The following is a 16,578-nucleotide window of genomic DNA, read 5'->3' as shown; positions in this document are numbered from 1 at the left end:
GTACTTTTTTTTTTCCAGTCGGCTTTCTTTCATGACCTATTAGCTCACTGCTTTTCCTCAGTGTTCAAGGTCCTGATGATGAATCAAGTTGTTAGAATATAATGTATTTTCTATTACATTCTGCTCTTTGAATAGCGTAACTCAGGTGTTAGTATTTGTGAGTAAATCAGGAAAAATGAAATGAAAACTGAAAATTAGAGCAGTCATAGTAAAGTGAATTTATTTTCTTTTTAAAGATGCTTTAAAAGTGCAACAAATCTATATACGTAGGAGATTTTTCCTGTATATGTGCTGTTGCCAGTCACCTTCACAAGATGTGGGAATGAATCATTCAAATGTATCATAATAAAAATTACCTTGTGTGAATTGACAGGTCTTAATAATGTCCATAAGATTTTTAAATCCATGCCATTTAAATATCAGTTGCTTTTTTGATTGGTTTTGTCGTTTTGTTTTACTTTGCTTGATTTTTAGATACAAAATCTCACTATATTGCTCTAATTGGCCTGAAACTTGTGCCAGTCTTCATGTCTCTCCCTCAGTCCTCCAGCCTCTGCCTGGAGGGCCAGGGTCACAGGTATATGCCACTGTGACTAGATTATGTTACTTTTTAAAAAGTGAAAGGCAAAATACTTTAAGATAAACCAAAGTATTATTTGTAGCTTTTATTAAAAATGTTATTGCATTACATATATTTCTTAGCTTAGTAAGATTTTAGTTATATGTCTAATAATTTTTCTATTGCTATGACAACTTTTGAAACAGCGTACTATAAAGCCTTTGCTCTTTACCTTTTTTATTAGGTTACTGTCTACAAGAGCACGCTATGAAAGATACAATGGCAATCATGTGCTTTTCTGGTAAGTATTTTTATGATTAGCTCACATTAGTGACATGTTTAAATCTTGACTTTTCACATTAAAGTCCACTTGGTAATCATAAACTAAAGTGTAATACATGCAAAACATTGGAGATGGTCTAGTATGTCAGTGTTAGAAATATATACAACTGTGACCACTAAAGAGAGTGGCTTTCTAGAAAGGACCTCTCAGCTCTGTTTTGGAATGGTGATTTCAATTGTGACTTTATTTTTCCCATTAATTTTTACCTCTTTTTCAACCTCTTATTGATCTTTTGATCAGGTTGTTACGTAGCAGATGATAGGTCAGGATTCTTTAATGTTCTACTTTTGTTCCCTTGCACTGATATAGATGAGTGTATGTTGGTTTATCTGTTCTACTACATATTGGTGTCGCCTCCAGATTTTTACTGTTGTGAAAGTATAAAATAAGTTCCCTGTGGGAATTTTGTTCAAACTTTTTTTACTCTTACCTACTAATGCCACCTGATTGTCTTCTTAGAAAAAGAACTACTAGAATTTTGCATATTCAATTTTAGGAGTGTCAGCCAGCTTCCTAGGATAGTTGTGTTGGTGTCTGTGGCCATGAGCTATGTAGTAAGTCCTGGTACCCATCTTTTTTGTTCAGTTTTAGTTTTGTTTTGTTGAGACATGGTTTCTCTGTGTGGCCTTGGCTGTCTTAGAACTTGCTTTGTAGACCAGGCTGGTCTCGAACTCATGTAGATCTATCTGCCTCCTGAGCACTGGGACTAAACGTGTATACCACCATGCCCAGTCCAGGTACCCATCTTTAACAACCCCTGTGGCCTGTTTGTGTGCTTGCTTCAGTGTTAGACATTCTGCTCGTCACTTCATTATCTCACTGTGATTTCATTCTACAGTGGCCTGTTCACTAGTGGTGATGAGTGGTTCTCATGTCTTCAGGTTGTTCGGCTAGCTTCTAATGAGATCTTAAGTTCTTAACCATTTTTTAAAAATTGTAATACCTTATTTATATTGACTTGGTGAAGTTCTGTGTGGATTATCAAAATCCTTGTGGATGTGCTTGGGTAAATACTTTCCCCACTATGATTTTTGTTTTTTCCACATCTTTTAAAGAATATATTCTTGGAGGCCAAAGGATGCATGCCATTCCTCTGGAGCTGGATTTAGAGGTGGCTGTGAGGTGCCCAGCACAGGTCCTCTGCAAGAGCAATGTGCATTCTCAACCCCTGAGCCTTCTTTCCAGCCACAATTAGTGCTCTTTATATCTGCTTTAAAAACATTTGCAGATACCTGTCTCTGCTTTAAGACTGTAAAGATCATTTTCTGTTTTTATTTAAAACCTTCCGTATTTTGCTTCCCAAATTAAGCATGTTAAACACATAATGAAAAAGATTTTACTCATTACTGCAAAATGTAATTGAATTCTTATTTTTCTTGATTTAATCACACTTTAAAAGTAAATTCATTCTATATAACACAGCTATATTCATTACAGCAAACAGTTATAAAACAAAAGTATTTTTTTACATTATATATAAAATGCTTGAAATTATGTAGATTTTTACTTGATCTATTGTGTGTATGCATTTTAATGAAAGAAGTCTGCCTTGATATAGAGGAAAGGTTAAAATAAGTATTTTAGTAGCATGCTTAAGTAATTCATATATTTTTCTTTGGTGTTTTAAGTTTCTTATGGATTATTTACAACATGGGGATCTGAGACTTTTGTCAGTGAATTTTGGATACTTGAATTGAAAACTAACTTTGGTTTGGTTTCTGTTTTGTTTGTGGGTTTTGTTTTTGTTTTTGTTTTGTGGGGTAAAGGGGCGAAACTGGGTCTTAACTTTGTATAATTGGCTAGCTTGGAACTCATTTTGTAAATATGCTGCCCTCAAATTTGCAGTATTGTCAGCCTCTGCCTGCTGAGTGCTGGGGTTATGGGTTTTTGTTGTTTTGTTTTTGATACAGGGTTTCTCTTTATAGCCCTGGATGTCCTGGAATACTCTATGGAGTACCAAGCTTGCCTCACAGAGATCTACCTACCTCTTCCTCCATAGTGCTGGGATTAAAGGTGTGTGCCACCATGCTTAGATAAAGTACTTTTAATGAGTTATTTTCCTTTATGTGGTTTTTGTGGCATTTTATGTCAGTTACCTAGAAAATAATAATAATGAATTTTGCAGTTTTTCCATTTTGACACATTTTTATACATTATTTTTAAATGTCATTAGCTTATATAACTACTAATTTCTTCTAAGAAGTTTTAGGAATGTTCCAAGCTTCGTACATCTTTTAAAATTAAAATTTTTTAAAGCTTCAGTTTTATATTTGACAAATTTATAATTATATTTTTGTAATGTCTAGATGACCCAACAGCTATTAATACTGTTTTCACTTTTCTGTGTCCATTTGGACATGAGTTTTGTGCAGGTGATGAGTGTGGATCTGTTTGCATTCTTCTACATGCAGACATCTAGTTAGCCCAGGACCGTTTGTTGAAGATGCTGTCTTTTTTCCATTGTATGGTTTTTACTTCTTTGTCAAAAATCAAGTGTCCGCAGGTGTGTGAGTTTATCTTTGGGTCTTTGATTCAATTCCACTGATAAAACATGTCTGCTTCTATGCCAATATCATGCTTTTTAAATTATTACTGTTTTGTAGTACAGCTTGAACTCTGGGATGGTAAAACCTCCAGATGTTCTTTTATTGTGCAGAATTGTTTCAACTATCCTGCTTTTTTGTTTTTTGTTTTTTGTTTTTTGTTTTTTCTATATGAAGTTGAAGATTGCTCTTTTCAAGGTCATTAAAGAATGGTGCTAGGGGGCTGGAGAGATGACCGAAGGACCGAGGTTCAATTCCCAGCACCCACATAGCAGCTCACAACTGTCTGTAACTCCAGTTGCAGAGGATCCGAAACCCTTACAACAATATACATGCAGGCAAAACACCATGGCACATGAAATAAAAATTAAATACTTTTTTAAAAAAAGAATCTTGTTAGAATTTTGATGGGAATTGCGTTCAATCTGTCGATTGCTTTGGTAAGATGGTCATTTTTATTATGTTAATCCTACCAGCCCATGAGCATGGAAGATCTTTGACCTTCTGATACCTTCTCCTGTTTCTTTGTTCAGAGAACTGAAGTTCTTGTCATACGGGTCTTTCACTTGCCTGGTTAGAGTTATACCAAGATAGATTATTTGTGGCTATTATGAAGGGTGTTGTTTCCTAATTTCTTTCTCATTTGTATAAAGAAGGGCTACTTTTTTTTTCTTTTGTTAATTTTGTAACCAGCCACTTTGTTGAAGGTGTTTATCAGCTGTAGGAGTTCTTTAGTAGAGTTTTGGGGGCTCACTTTATATATATTGTCATATCATCTGTCAATACAGATACTTCGACTTCTTCCTTTCCAATTTGTGTCCCCTTGATTTCCTTTAGTTGTCTTATTACATTAGCTAGAACTTCAAGGACTATGGTGAATAAATATGGAGAGAGTGGACAGCCTTGTCTTGTCCCTAGTTTTATTGGAATTATTTTATGTTTCTCTCCTTTTTATTTGGTGTTGGCTGTTGGCTTGCTGTATACGCCTTTATTATGTTTAGGTATGGGTATTATACCCCCAGTCTCTCCAAGACTTTTATTATGAACAAGTGTTGCATTTTGTCATAGGCTTTTTCAGCATCTAATGAGATGATCGTGTGGTGTTTTTTTTTCCTTCTGCTTGTTAAGATATGGTGGATTACATTGATAGATTTTTGTATGTTGAACCATCCCTGCATCCCAGGGATGAAACCTACTTGATCATGGTGGGTAATGTTTTTTATATGTTCTTAGATTCAGTTTGGGAGTATTTTTGCATGATCATGAGGGATATTGGTCTGAAATTTTCTTTCTTGGTTGAATCTTCGTGTTGCTTAGGTATTATTAGGGTGACTATAGCTTCACAGAATGAGTTTGGCAATGTTCCTTCTGTTTCTATTTTGTGGAATAGTTTGAAGAGTATTGGTATTATCTCTTCTTTGACAGTCTGGTAGGGTTCTGCACCAAAACCATCTGGCCCTGGGCTTTTTTGGTTGAGAGATTTTTAATGACTGCTTCTATTTCCTTAGGGATTATAGGACCATTTAGATGGTTGACCTGATTTTTATTTACCTTTGGTAAGTGGAATCTAGCAAGAAAATCATTCATTTCTTTTAGATTTCTTTATTTTGTGGATTATAGGTTTTTGAAGTAAGACCTAATGATTCTTTGGATTTCCTCAGTGTCTGTTGTTATGTCCCCCTTTTCATTTCTGAGTTTGTTAGTTTGGATATTCTCTCTCTGCCTTTTATTCAGTTTGGCTAAGGGTTTGTCTATCTTGTTGATTTCTCAAAGAACCAGCTTTTAGTTTTGTTGATTCATTTTATTGCTCTCTTTGAGTTTGATTATTTCCTGCCCTCTACTCCTCTTGGGTATGTTTGCTCCTTTTTGTTTTAGAGCTTTCAGATGTGCTACTAAGTTGCTAGTATGAGACCTCTTCAGTTTCTTTCTTTTTGGTTTCTTTAAAGACAGATGTTTCTCTGTAGCCCCAGCTATCCTGGAACTCACTTTGTAGACCAGGATAGCCTCAAACTCATAGAGATCCACCTGCCTCTGTCTCCTAGTGTAGGATTAAAAGTGTATGCCACCACCACCAATTTCTTTATGGAGGCTCTAGTGCTGTGAACTTTCCTGTTAGCACCACTTTCATGTGTCCCATAAGTTTGGGTATGTTGTGCCTTCATTTCATTGAATTCTAGAAAGTCTTTAATTTCTTTATTTCTTCCCTGACCATTGAGTAGAAAGTTACTCTGTTTCCGTGAGCTTGTAGGTTCTATTCTGTTCTTTCTGTATTGAGGTCCAGTTTAATTTTGTTGATGGTGGTCTGGTAAGATACAAAGAATTATTTCAGTTTTCTTGTGTGTGTTGAATCTTGCTTTTTGACCAAGTATATGGTCAGTGCTGGAGAAGATTCTGTGTGGTGCTGAGAAGATACATTCTTTTGTGTTGGGGTAAAATGTTCTATAGATGTGTTGGGTCCATTTCATTCATAACGTCAGTTAGTTTCATTATTTCTCTGCTCAATTTCTGTCTCATTGGCCTGCCCATTGGTGAGAGTTGGGTGTTGAAGTCTCCCACTATTAATATGTAGGGTTCAATGTGTGGTTTAAGCTTTAATGATGTTTGTTTTACAAATGTGGGTACCCTTGCATTTGAGGTATAGATGTTAAGAATTGAGACATAATCTTGGTGGATTTTTCTTTTGATGAGTGTAAGCTGTCCTTCCCCATCTCTTTTGATTACTTTTGGTTGAAGGTCTATTTTATTAGATATTAGAATGACTACTCCCGCTTGTTTCTTGAGACCATTTGCTTGGAAAACCTTTTTCAGCCCTTTACTCTGAGTTAATGTCTGTTGTTGCTGAGGTGAGTTTCTTGTATGCAGCAGAATGACAGATACTGTTTTTGCATCCACTGTTAGCCTGTTTCTTTTTATTGGAGAATTGAGTCCATTGATGTTGAGATATAATAATGACCAATGATTTAACATTCATGTAATTTTTATGGTATTGGTGGTGTGTACGTTGTGTGTGTATTTCCCTACTTTTTGTTTTACTTGTGTAAAATTACTTATTTCCTTTGTTTTCTTGGGTTAGTTTCCCTCCTTCTGTTGCAGTTTTTCTTTTAGTATCCTCTGTAGGGCTGGGTTAGTGGAAAGATATTTTTTTAATTTGGTTTTGTCATGGAATATCTTTTTTTTTCCCCCTCCATCTATGGTGATTAAAAGTTTTGCTGCTGGATATAGTAGTCTGGCCTAGCATCTTTGGTCTGTTAGGGTCTGCATGATATCTGCCCAGTCCATGCTGGCTTTTAAAGTCTCTGTTGAGAAGTCTGGTGTAACTCTAATAAATTTGCCTTTATATGTTACTTGGCCCTTATCCTTTGCAGCTTTTAATATTCTTTCTTTGTTCTGTACATTTAGTGTTTTGATTATTGTGTTGCGGGGAGATTTTCTTTTTTGTTCCAATCTATTTGGTGTTCTGTAAGCTTCTTGTACATTTATAGGCATCTCTTTCTTTGAGTTATTGAAGATATTTCTGGGCCTATGAGCTGGGAAGCCTCTGTTTCTTCTATTCCTGTTATTCTTTGGTTTGTTCTTTTCATAGTATCCCAAATTTCCTGGTTGTTTTGTGTTAGAAACTTTTTCGATTTAGCGTTTTCTTTGATTGGTGTATCAGCATCTTCTGTTGCATCTTCTACACCTGAGATTTCCTCTTTTATTCCTTGTTTGTGTTGGTGATGCTGTGTCTGTACTTCCTGTTCTCTTCCCTAGGTTTTCCGTCTCCAGGAATGCCTCGGTTTGTGTTTTCTTTATTGCTTCTATTTCCATTTTCAGGTCTTGAGCAGTTTTGTTTATTTCTGTCTCCTGTTTACTTGTATTTTTCTGTATTTCTTTAAGGAATTTGTTGTTGTTGTTGTTTCCTTTACCTATTTGATTGTATTTTCCTGTGTTTCTTTAAGAGATTTTTTTTTCATTTCCTTTTTAAAGGCCTCTGTCATTTTCATAAGGTTAGATTTAAGGTCCTTTTCTTGCTTGCCAGGTATGTTAATATATCCAGAGTTGTAGTAGTATAGCTGGGTTCTGGTGTTGTCATATTGCCCTGTATAAAAGGAACTTGTATTTCCCTACATCCTTCTGCTAACCGAGGCCTAGTCCTGGAAACTTCTAGCCTCCATACAATCTAGCCTAGGCCTAGAATGTTTTCAGCCTCTGAGACTAACTGCTTTAAAAGTTCACCCTTTCTTATTCTTACTAAACTCTTGGCTGGCTGGTTCAACTCAGCTGTTCTAGCTCAAACTCCTCTCCCAACTGACTGATTTAATCTGGCTTCTCTCTTGGCCCCTGAATTGTTCTGCTTGGCAGAAAGCTAACTCCAGAAATCTTTTCTAATCCTCTGTCTCATTTGGTATTCACCTGAGCAGTGTTCTCCCAACCCACCCCTTCTCTGCAATCTGTTTCTTTTTTGTCTGGTCAAAACTGCCTCCTCCCTTTTTCTGCATTGCCCCTAAGTAGCTTCCCTTACCTCTCTCATGAGAGGTGGGTGTATCCTATTCTGTCAAATCTTTCTCTGACTCATCACTTTCTCTGCCACTCAAGTAAACGTCACTTTCAAACATGGCTGCTTCCTTCTACAAACTAACTTTACCTTCATTGTTTGGGATTAGAGTATGTACCGCCATACCTGGACCTAAATTTTTCTTTACTTGAAACGTGCTCTGTACCAGGCCAGCCTTGAACTGAGATCTGTTGCCTCTATCTCCTGGATTAAAGGCATGTTTGTATTCCAGCGTAATTACACAGACCTAGAAGGTCTTTGGATGTGATCTCTGGCCAGAGCAGCCATGTTCTAAGTTAAAATTCCTCTACAACTGCCCTGGGTTTTTGTTGTTTGATTGGTTGGTTTGGTTTTTCAAGACAGAGTTTTCTCTGTGTAGCCTTGGCTGTCCTAGACTTTGTAGACCAGGCTGGCCTCGAATTCACAGCGATTTGCCTCTCCCTCCGAGTGCTGGGATTAAAGGTGTATGCCACCACACCCAGCTGTTTGTTTGTTTTCAGTGTGTTTTTACACTGCCCTTTAGCCATCTGTTTGTCCCTGGTGTTGGCAGGCCTCTCGTGATCCCTAATGGCTGACTGCCTCCAGTAGTCCCTGATAGCCTCTGTCTCTGGGATTTCAGGTAGAGCTTGGGGCCTGGGAAATGTCCCTCTGGAAGGCTGCGTTTGTCCAGAAGAATATAGCACACAAACAGTTCAGGAGGGGAGTCTCCCCTGGTAGTCCCTCAGGTAGAGCTGGGGACTGGGAAATGGCGCACAGGGCACAGACAGACATCCCTGCTGCATGATTGGCTTCTTAACTGATCTTTCTTTCCCACATTCTTTCATTTTTATCTCTCATGTTTATACCATTTTCCATCCTTACTTTCTCTGTTACTTTATTTTCTACTGACTGACTTTCTGGTTTATAAAATCTTGTTTTCTACTCTTTCTAGTCCAAAATAAAACTCCAGTGTTTGAATTCCCGGCAGGGGGAGTGGTGTTTGATTTTTTTTCAATTCTAGGTTTTGATATAATTTTCATATATTTCAGTGCTTAGATAAATATCCAACCTTTTTTGAGCTGACTAAATCTATTTGTTTTGTTCTTATCAGTCTTGGTAATTTTCGACTGAATGCCAGATGCTGCATGAGAAGTGGAAGCCCTGCCTGTCTTTCTCTGGGTGCTTAGATGTGTGGTTTGTTCTCTTTGCATTTTGGTAGGCAGAGTGCAGATGCTTCATGCAAAGAGTGCTGAGTGGCTCGGGTGTTAATCAGTGGACGTTTTCTTTTGTTTACCTTTATTTTTTTTTAAGGGGCTGGGGAAGCTGCAGACCACTAAAAATAAAATGAGTAAAGAGAATTGAGGGAATTCTTGAAAAGGAGAGATAATGGTAATATAATGCTGAGTTTTGTGGTGGATAGAGAAGAGAGGGAGAGAAGATGGCAAGATCATTATGGTATAGACAGATGATAATATTACAGGTAACAAACAGTTGTACAGAGAAGAGATGGTGGCATTGATTGTAATCTTGAACTCTAGGATACTGAAGATCTGATGTCTTGTACTGAAACAAATATTCTGGTAAATGACGGTGGAAATTCACTTTTAATTACTTTAGTAAACTGGAAGATAAGATTTCTCATAGTCTGGGCATGGTGGCTCACATGAGGAATCTCAGCAGTGAGAGGCTGAGGGTAGATTGCCATGAATTTGAGACCATCTATGATCTACATAGAGTTTAAGGAGATCAAGAAATTGAAAAGGCTGAATATCAACGTCAGTATAAAACTCAATGATATCAATGTTACAAAGGATTTGTGTCAGCTAAGAATTTCACAAGACATGGAAAGGTTGGCCTTTAGTATCTGTAACTGATTACATCAGAGGACACTGGTATAATCTGATGATCTAACATTTAAAGCTCAGAATTTTTAATAAAGGAAAAGAATTGTTTGATATCAATAGGAGGTATAAGGAGAGGACACTGAGCCATCTCTAGGCCAAGAGGCAGGAGAAATATGTGAGAGAAGCCATCTGCCACATTAAAATATCTGTAGATGGCAGCGTCTTAGGAAATCCTGACAGAACACACTGAGAATAAAAGACATCTTTCAGATGTCTTGCTGGAAGTGCAGAACACCTAAGTGTTTTATCCTTGTGCTTGCTTGTTAAAGTATGGGAAAATTAATGAGTGTCTGCAGTATGTAAGTTTTTACTGACAAGTATAACATTTTGACATCTCCAGAAAATGAATGGTAAGTTGGGGGAGATCTAAAAATACTAGGGCATTTGGTGAAAGTTGTTGAATTGTATAAAAAAAGGAAATCCTCTCCCTGCCCGCCCCGTCTCTGTCTCTGTCTGTGTGTGTGTCTCTGTCTGTGTCTGTGTGTGTGTCTCTGTCTCTGTCTGTGTGTGTGTCTCTGTCTGTGTCTGTGTGTGTGTCTCTGTCTGTGTCTGTGTGTGTGTCTCTGTCTGTGTCTGTGTGTGTGTCTCTGTCTCTGTCTGTGTGTGTGTCTCTGTCTGTGTCTGTGTGTGTGTCTCTCCCCCCCCCCCGCCCCCCTCTCTCTCCTCTTTCCCACTCTCCTACCCTCGGGTATACTAGAAATGGAACTTTGGGCCTCAGACATGCTAGATAGTGGCTCTATCACTGAGCTACACCCCCAGCCCTTTTAGTGGCTTGAAATTGGAATTTTAAATCAAGCTCTACTAGACCTGAAGTTTTGTTGTTTGGGGTTTGTTTGTTTGTTTGTTTTCGAGACAAGGTTTCTCTGCGACCCACCTGCTTCTGCCTCCCGAGTGCTGGGATTAAAGGTGTGTGCCACCATGCTCTGCTAGACCTGAAGTTTAGACTATGACATTATATGAAATTTTAAATTGCCTGCAGATGTAAGTACTTGTAAGTAAATAGGTTTTGCCTACCATTGTAGTATTTTTTTCTTCCACCAGTATACTCTTTTTTTTTTTTTTTTTGGTTTTTTGAGACAGGGTTTCTCTGTGTAGCCTTGGCTGTCCTGGACTCGCTTTGTAGACCAGGCTGGCCTCGAACTCACTGAGATCCGCCTGCCTCTGCCTCCCGAGTGCTGGGATTAAAGGCATGCGCCACCACGCCCGGCTCCACCAGTATACTCTTTAAACACCTGATACTTGCCTTCTCCTTAAATCTTCCTGGAAAGCCATATTTGTACATGACAATACATTATCTAATTTTCAACGGAATGTTTCTAAAATAGGTTGTTTAAAAACATACATTGCCTCGAGAGGCAGAGGCAGATGGATTGCTATGAGTTTGAGGCTAGCCTGGTCTACAAAGTGAGTCTAGGACAGCCAAGGCTACACAGAGAAACCCTGTCTCGACAAAAAAAAAACATGGCTTGATAAATATTCCTCGCACATTCTTGACAGCTGCTAACTTTGCATACTGTTGGCCAGCTCTTTCCACCTGGGCCTTAACTTACTTCTAACAGTGTTAGTTTTAATTCTTCGCTCTTAACCCCATCTTCTGATGCTGGGTGTTTTCTTACCAGCTTTCATAAGCATTTGTATTTTCTTTATGATAAGGCTGTCCCTTATATAAAAGTATGTTATATGTGTCATATACTTTCTATATGACTGTGCTTTGTAATGATTATGTGGTTGACCATCATACACAGATAAGAGAACAATTAGAAAATAGATGAACAGCCGGGCGTGGTGGCGCACGCCTTTAATCCCAGCACTCGGGAGGCAGAGGCAGGCGGATGGCTGTGAGTTCAAGGCCAGCCTGGCCTACAAAGTGAGTCCAGGACAGCCAAGGCTACACAGAGAAACCTTGTCTGGAAACCCCCCTCCCCCTCCCCCAAAAAAAAGAAGAAAAAAAAAAAGAAAGAAAAAAGAAAAAAAAAGAAAATAGATGAACAATAAGGAAAATGAACTTTCTGAAGTTGTGTTATGTAGAGGCAAGAAGGATGAAAGTGTGGAGCTGCAGGGTAGAATGCCGTTTTGCCCTCTGTGATATAGTGCTGTATTTGAGTGAAGGGCTGATTTTTATTTTTGGTGTCATTAAACAATGAATAGGCACAAATTTCATCAACCTCTAAGTTGGGTTAAATTATGAAAATTATCTTAAAATATATTTAGTGTTCTCATGTTTTCTGTTTACTAGTGATGTAAAGGTTTTTTTTCCCCTCTTCTGTGTGTGTTGAGATGTGAACATGCCCTTTGTAAAATGTTAGGCAACAGATTCCTCAATATTTTTACCTAATTTTTAATTATTTGCAGTATTACCAGAATGTATTCTATGTTTTGTATTCATAATAAATCTGCACATGTGTAGACATTTGTATTTGTTTACTCTTTTTTTATATATATTTAAACAGTTCAGAAACTATTGCCAGATGTTGGTATATCCTGCTTTCTGGATCTGTACTTGTAAAAGACTCTATGGTCCTTCCTCCCTGTAGGTAAGTTTCCATTTGTACTATGTAGTTTTGTTTTGTGACTGGGTCTTAACTATGTATCCTTGAACCTATGCTTCAGCCTCAGCCTTAGTGCTGGGATTTTTGCTTAGTCTGCTCCATCTAGCTAGGTAAAATCAATATTGTACCTGTTGTTCCTTATTTCAGATCTTACGTGTATACTGTTTTTCAGTGGTTAATATATTTTTAAGTATATATTTCTGTTGGTACCATTGGGCATTTTTAGCAGGAGTCCAATACTCAATACTTCAAACAGTGTAATTTTTCCCTTCTTCCTATTTGAACCTTACTTGGTTATATGACTTGGAGCAAATTTTACTTTTCTATAAGACAAAGGTAATAATAATCCTTGGGAAGTGCTGTTATGAGGCATTATCCAGTTCTGCTGCTCAGAGCTTTCAGAAGTCTGTAAGAACTCATACACTAAGGCCGGATGGCTGGCGTTCGTGTTGCTGCCCAGCGGTTCTTCAGCAGGTTACTTACATTCTCTAAGTTTACTCAGAAGTAGGTAGAGTAAGTAGAAGCTGTTTGATAGTCTGAGTCTGTGAAATAAGCGAGTCTGCATAAATAAATCTCTCTTAAAACAGTTTCTGGCAATTTAAAGTAGTTAGCAATCTTCATAATTATGTTTTGCTTTTTAAATACACCTTTAAAATGTATTCTTTCACTGTTATGTGTATTTTGATTTTGTTCCTTTCCCACTAAACCCCTTCTTCTCAACAAGTCTTTTCTCTATGGTGTGTGTATGGGAAATCAGAGGACACCTTGAGTCAGTTCTCTCTCTCCTTTTGTCACATGGGCTCCAAAGATGGTACTCTGTTCCTCGGCTAGTCAGCAAACACCTTTACCCACTGAACCATTTCATTGTTCTAAAAAGACTGTTTAAGTGGGACATGAGATTGCAGCTAAATTAATTTAATAATGTTAAATTTATTAAACTTAAGTACCAGGGCACAGGGCATCTCAGCTTATATGCCATTTTAGAAGTCATAGCTTGAATTCTAAAACTTTACATTGTTAGCCATGGGTTAAGAGAAGTTTGTGCTTCTTCATGAGTGAAATAAAGCATAGCATGTTAACTTTTTATGGAGAAAAATCAATTGGTTCTTGGTCATTTAAGCCTTTCTGCTATTCCTTTCCCTATGTTTGTAAAACTCAAAATAGTGAATTTGCATTGAGTTAGCTCTGAAACCACTGCCTGTGGTTGTTTTTAAGATTATTTTTTCTTTTGAGTATTTTCTCACCTGTTGTTTTTAAAGAGTCCAAATTTGTTGTAAAACTATTTGTATCCAATAACTGACCGTTAGTTTGTGTTCTTGGCAGTGACGTTTGAGTTTTTACAGTAACTCATAGGAATATTTGAGATTTACAAAGGTAAAGTTACGTTGGACATCAACTTAGCTACCAAAACCACAGCAAACATGATTGTACTCGTTTAGTTGATCTTTATATTAGCTATATTATGGGTAGCAGGTTTTTATTTTTTGTGGGAAGAAATTTTTAAAGTTGTTGAACCCTTGTTAGGATTAATGAGTTAATAGAAAGAGAAGTACATAAAATGATAATTGGCATAAAATAAACAACACATAATATTTGGCTTGTTTGAAATGTTGGGTCTAATCATTATAATAGCAAAAGAATGTGAACCCTCCCTAATGTAAAACTAGGCATAATAGTAATATCCCAGTCTACAGAAATACAACCAGGTTCCCCACTGAGACAGTTTAACTTAAAGGTACTAACTATGGAAGGGCCTGCTAAGGATAAAAAAAAAATTCACCACAACCCAGCTGCGGGTAAGATCCCAAGTTAAAACCAAACCTAAAAGGGGAATTGGTCTTTGACTGGAATTCCCTATGACTGGAATGTAGACTATACTAGAAAATGTTCTTTGCAACCCAGTACAAGAGAATTTTAGAGTGCCTCTTGGCAAAAGTTGTTTTACACTGTCTGAGACTTAGCAGTATGAGCTGATGAGCAGTGATGACATTCAGGAGACATACCCAAGTCTCACTCTTCCTCCAAATGCAGATTGGCCCACAGTGGTGAGAGGGTCAGGGTAGAGGATGCTGGGGAAAGCATCTCTGTTGTCAAATCTTGGAAGGTAATGTGGTCTGCAGTGCCAGCTGGGACATATACTTTGTAAGCTAATGAATGATAGCACTAGCAGATCCAGAATGTCTGTTCAATGAGGACAAATAACCTGAGTCCTCCATGCTAGAAGAGACCTGTAGTTGGCATTAGCTACTTTGTGGATTCTGCGTTCTTTACCCTTCTCCACCCCTTTTCTTCCACCCTTTCAACCTCCTAATACTAGAGAAGAAAGAAGAAAGAAAGAAAGAAAGAAAGAAAGAAAAAGGATAGAGAGGAAAGGAAAGAAATCCCTGAATAAAGTTAGGGCCTGGAAAGGGGCTGATGTTATTATTAAACTACTTTCTGCTGTTTAGGGACATCAAGTTTCTTAGGGCAAGTTGATCAGGATATCTAATTTCTTCTTGTTTCTTTTTTGCGCATGACTACTTACAACCCATACCTAGGATTAAAACAAAAGCATATTCTTATAATATTTCTGTGTTTCTCCAAAGAAACCGAAATTCTCCTCACAGAGATGATTGTAAATCACCTGGCTTGCAGTAGTTGTCTTGTCCCTTTGAGAAATGCTACTGTATTAGGAACTCAGTATTGCTCCTCTTCTGAAAAGCTAGACACTCAGACGTAATTTGAGCCTCACTGCATCCCCCACCCCACCCCCACCATAGTATGTTTATAGTTCCACTCCATAAGCCCTGTAGAAGCTAGAGAAAGAGACTGATAGATGTCCTCTTTTGCCTTCTTAATTATTTAGAGCCTTCGCTGGAACTGGACAGATGGTTCAGCAAGTAAAGTGCTTTCCTCCCAAGCGTGAGGACCTGAGTTTGCCCAGCAGACATATAGGAATCCAGATGTGTGTTTATAATCCCAGCATGGTGGGATAGTAGTGGTATGGAATAGAGAGAGTGGACATAGACAGGATCCTAGGAGCTGCTGGCCAGCCAGCCAGTCCAGCCAAAACACGGAACTCTGGATACCCTGAGAGATGCTCTTTCAGAAAATAAGGTGTAAAATGATAGAGCAAAACATCTGATGTCCACCTCCAGCCTGCATACGCATAAACGTGTGCACACATGCTAAAGTAAAATAATAGCCTTCTCCACAGCAGATGCCCTTCTGAATCTACATGGACTCAGATCTCATTAAGTTCTGTGCCTGTTGTGAAAGGTGCATGTCTACATACCTCTTCCCAGACTTCCTTGTTACCAGGCTTCCAACTCTGTCCATTGAAGTCCTTGACCATTCAAAATTAGTAACTGTCTCTTTAGATCAGTAAGTGTGCCCATCTGTTTATGAGATGAACAGTCAAAGGAAAAAAATCAATAAAGTTATTTATAAAAAACCAGAATGCATTAGATGTGTTACCTCAAGTTCCGTTTCCTAGAAACATCCATTTTCAACTTCTGTAGGGTCAGCATTCCTTGGAATTATGGGTAAGAGCCACAAGAAATAAATGGCAAGTATAACTAGTGGCTTTCTTCATCTTAATATCTATCTTAATAGATAGTGTAATTTTTAAAAGAGTTAATTTGGGTACTGGAGAGATGGTTCAGTAGTTAAGAGCCCTGACTACCTTTCCAGAGGACCAAAGTTTGATTCTTAGTATCCACATGGCAGCTTACAACCATCTGTAACTCTAGTTCAGGGGGCCTGACAATCTCTTCTGACTTCCGCAGGCACCAGGCATGTACATGGCATACAGACACACATGCAAGCAAAATACACACACACACACACACACACACACACACACACACACACACACGCACGCACGCACACATCACAGTGCACATGCACATGCGCACTCACACACACAGAATAAAAATTAAATAAAAGAGTTAGTTCATGTAAGTAGTAATAGAGATAGGTTAATCAAAAATCAAAGTCCAAGTGTGATGGAAAAGCTCATTATTTATAATGGCCTATACAGGGATAGACTGGATCAGCCTGTGTCTAGCTTGTTCTTCCTTTAACCTGCCTTTGTAAAACTCTCCCAGCAGTGCCGGGTGTGGTATTACAGGCAGAAGCAGGTGGATCTCTGTGAGTTCAAGGCCAGCCTGATCTACAGATTGACTC

The 16,578-nt window shown here is 38.1% G+C and overlaps 1 protein-coding gene across 16 annotated transcripts in view; it reads left to right on the top strand.

Annotated features, from left to right (window-relative positions):
* RAPGEF6 (Rap guanine nucleotide exchange factor 6) overlaps positions 1-16,578 on the top strand; it is a 185,534-nt gene that overhangs the window by 24,719 nt on the left and 144,237 nt on the right. For 10 of the 16 annotated variants that reach the window (XM_084762393.1, XM_084762379.1, XM_084762389.1 and 7 more), the window contains exons 3-4: positions 804-860; positions 12,313-12,396. In XM_084762393.1, coding sequence (XP_084618519.1) covers positions 804-860; positions 12,313-12,396 — 141 coding nt within the window. Of the gene's footprint in view, positions 1-803; positions 861-2,812; positions 2,916-12,312; positions 12,397-16,578 lie in introns of those variants that run through there. The other 6 variants (XM_084762385.1, XM_084762395.1, XM_084762396.1 and 3 more) reach the window with 5 other exon arrangements.

The sequence above is a fragment of the Acomys minous genome (genome assembly GCF_964271855.1).
Source record: "Acomys minous genome assembly, chromosome: 16".
Lineage (NCBI taxonomy): Eukaryota > Metazoa > Chordata > Mammalia > Rodentia > Muridae > Acomys > Acomys minous.
This window is presented reverse-complemented; position numbering and strand designations above follow the sequence as displayed.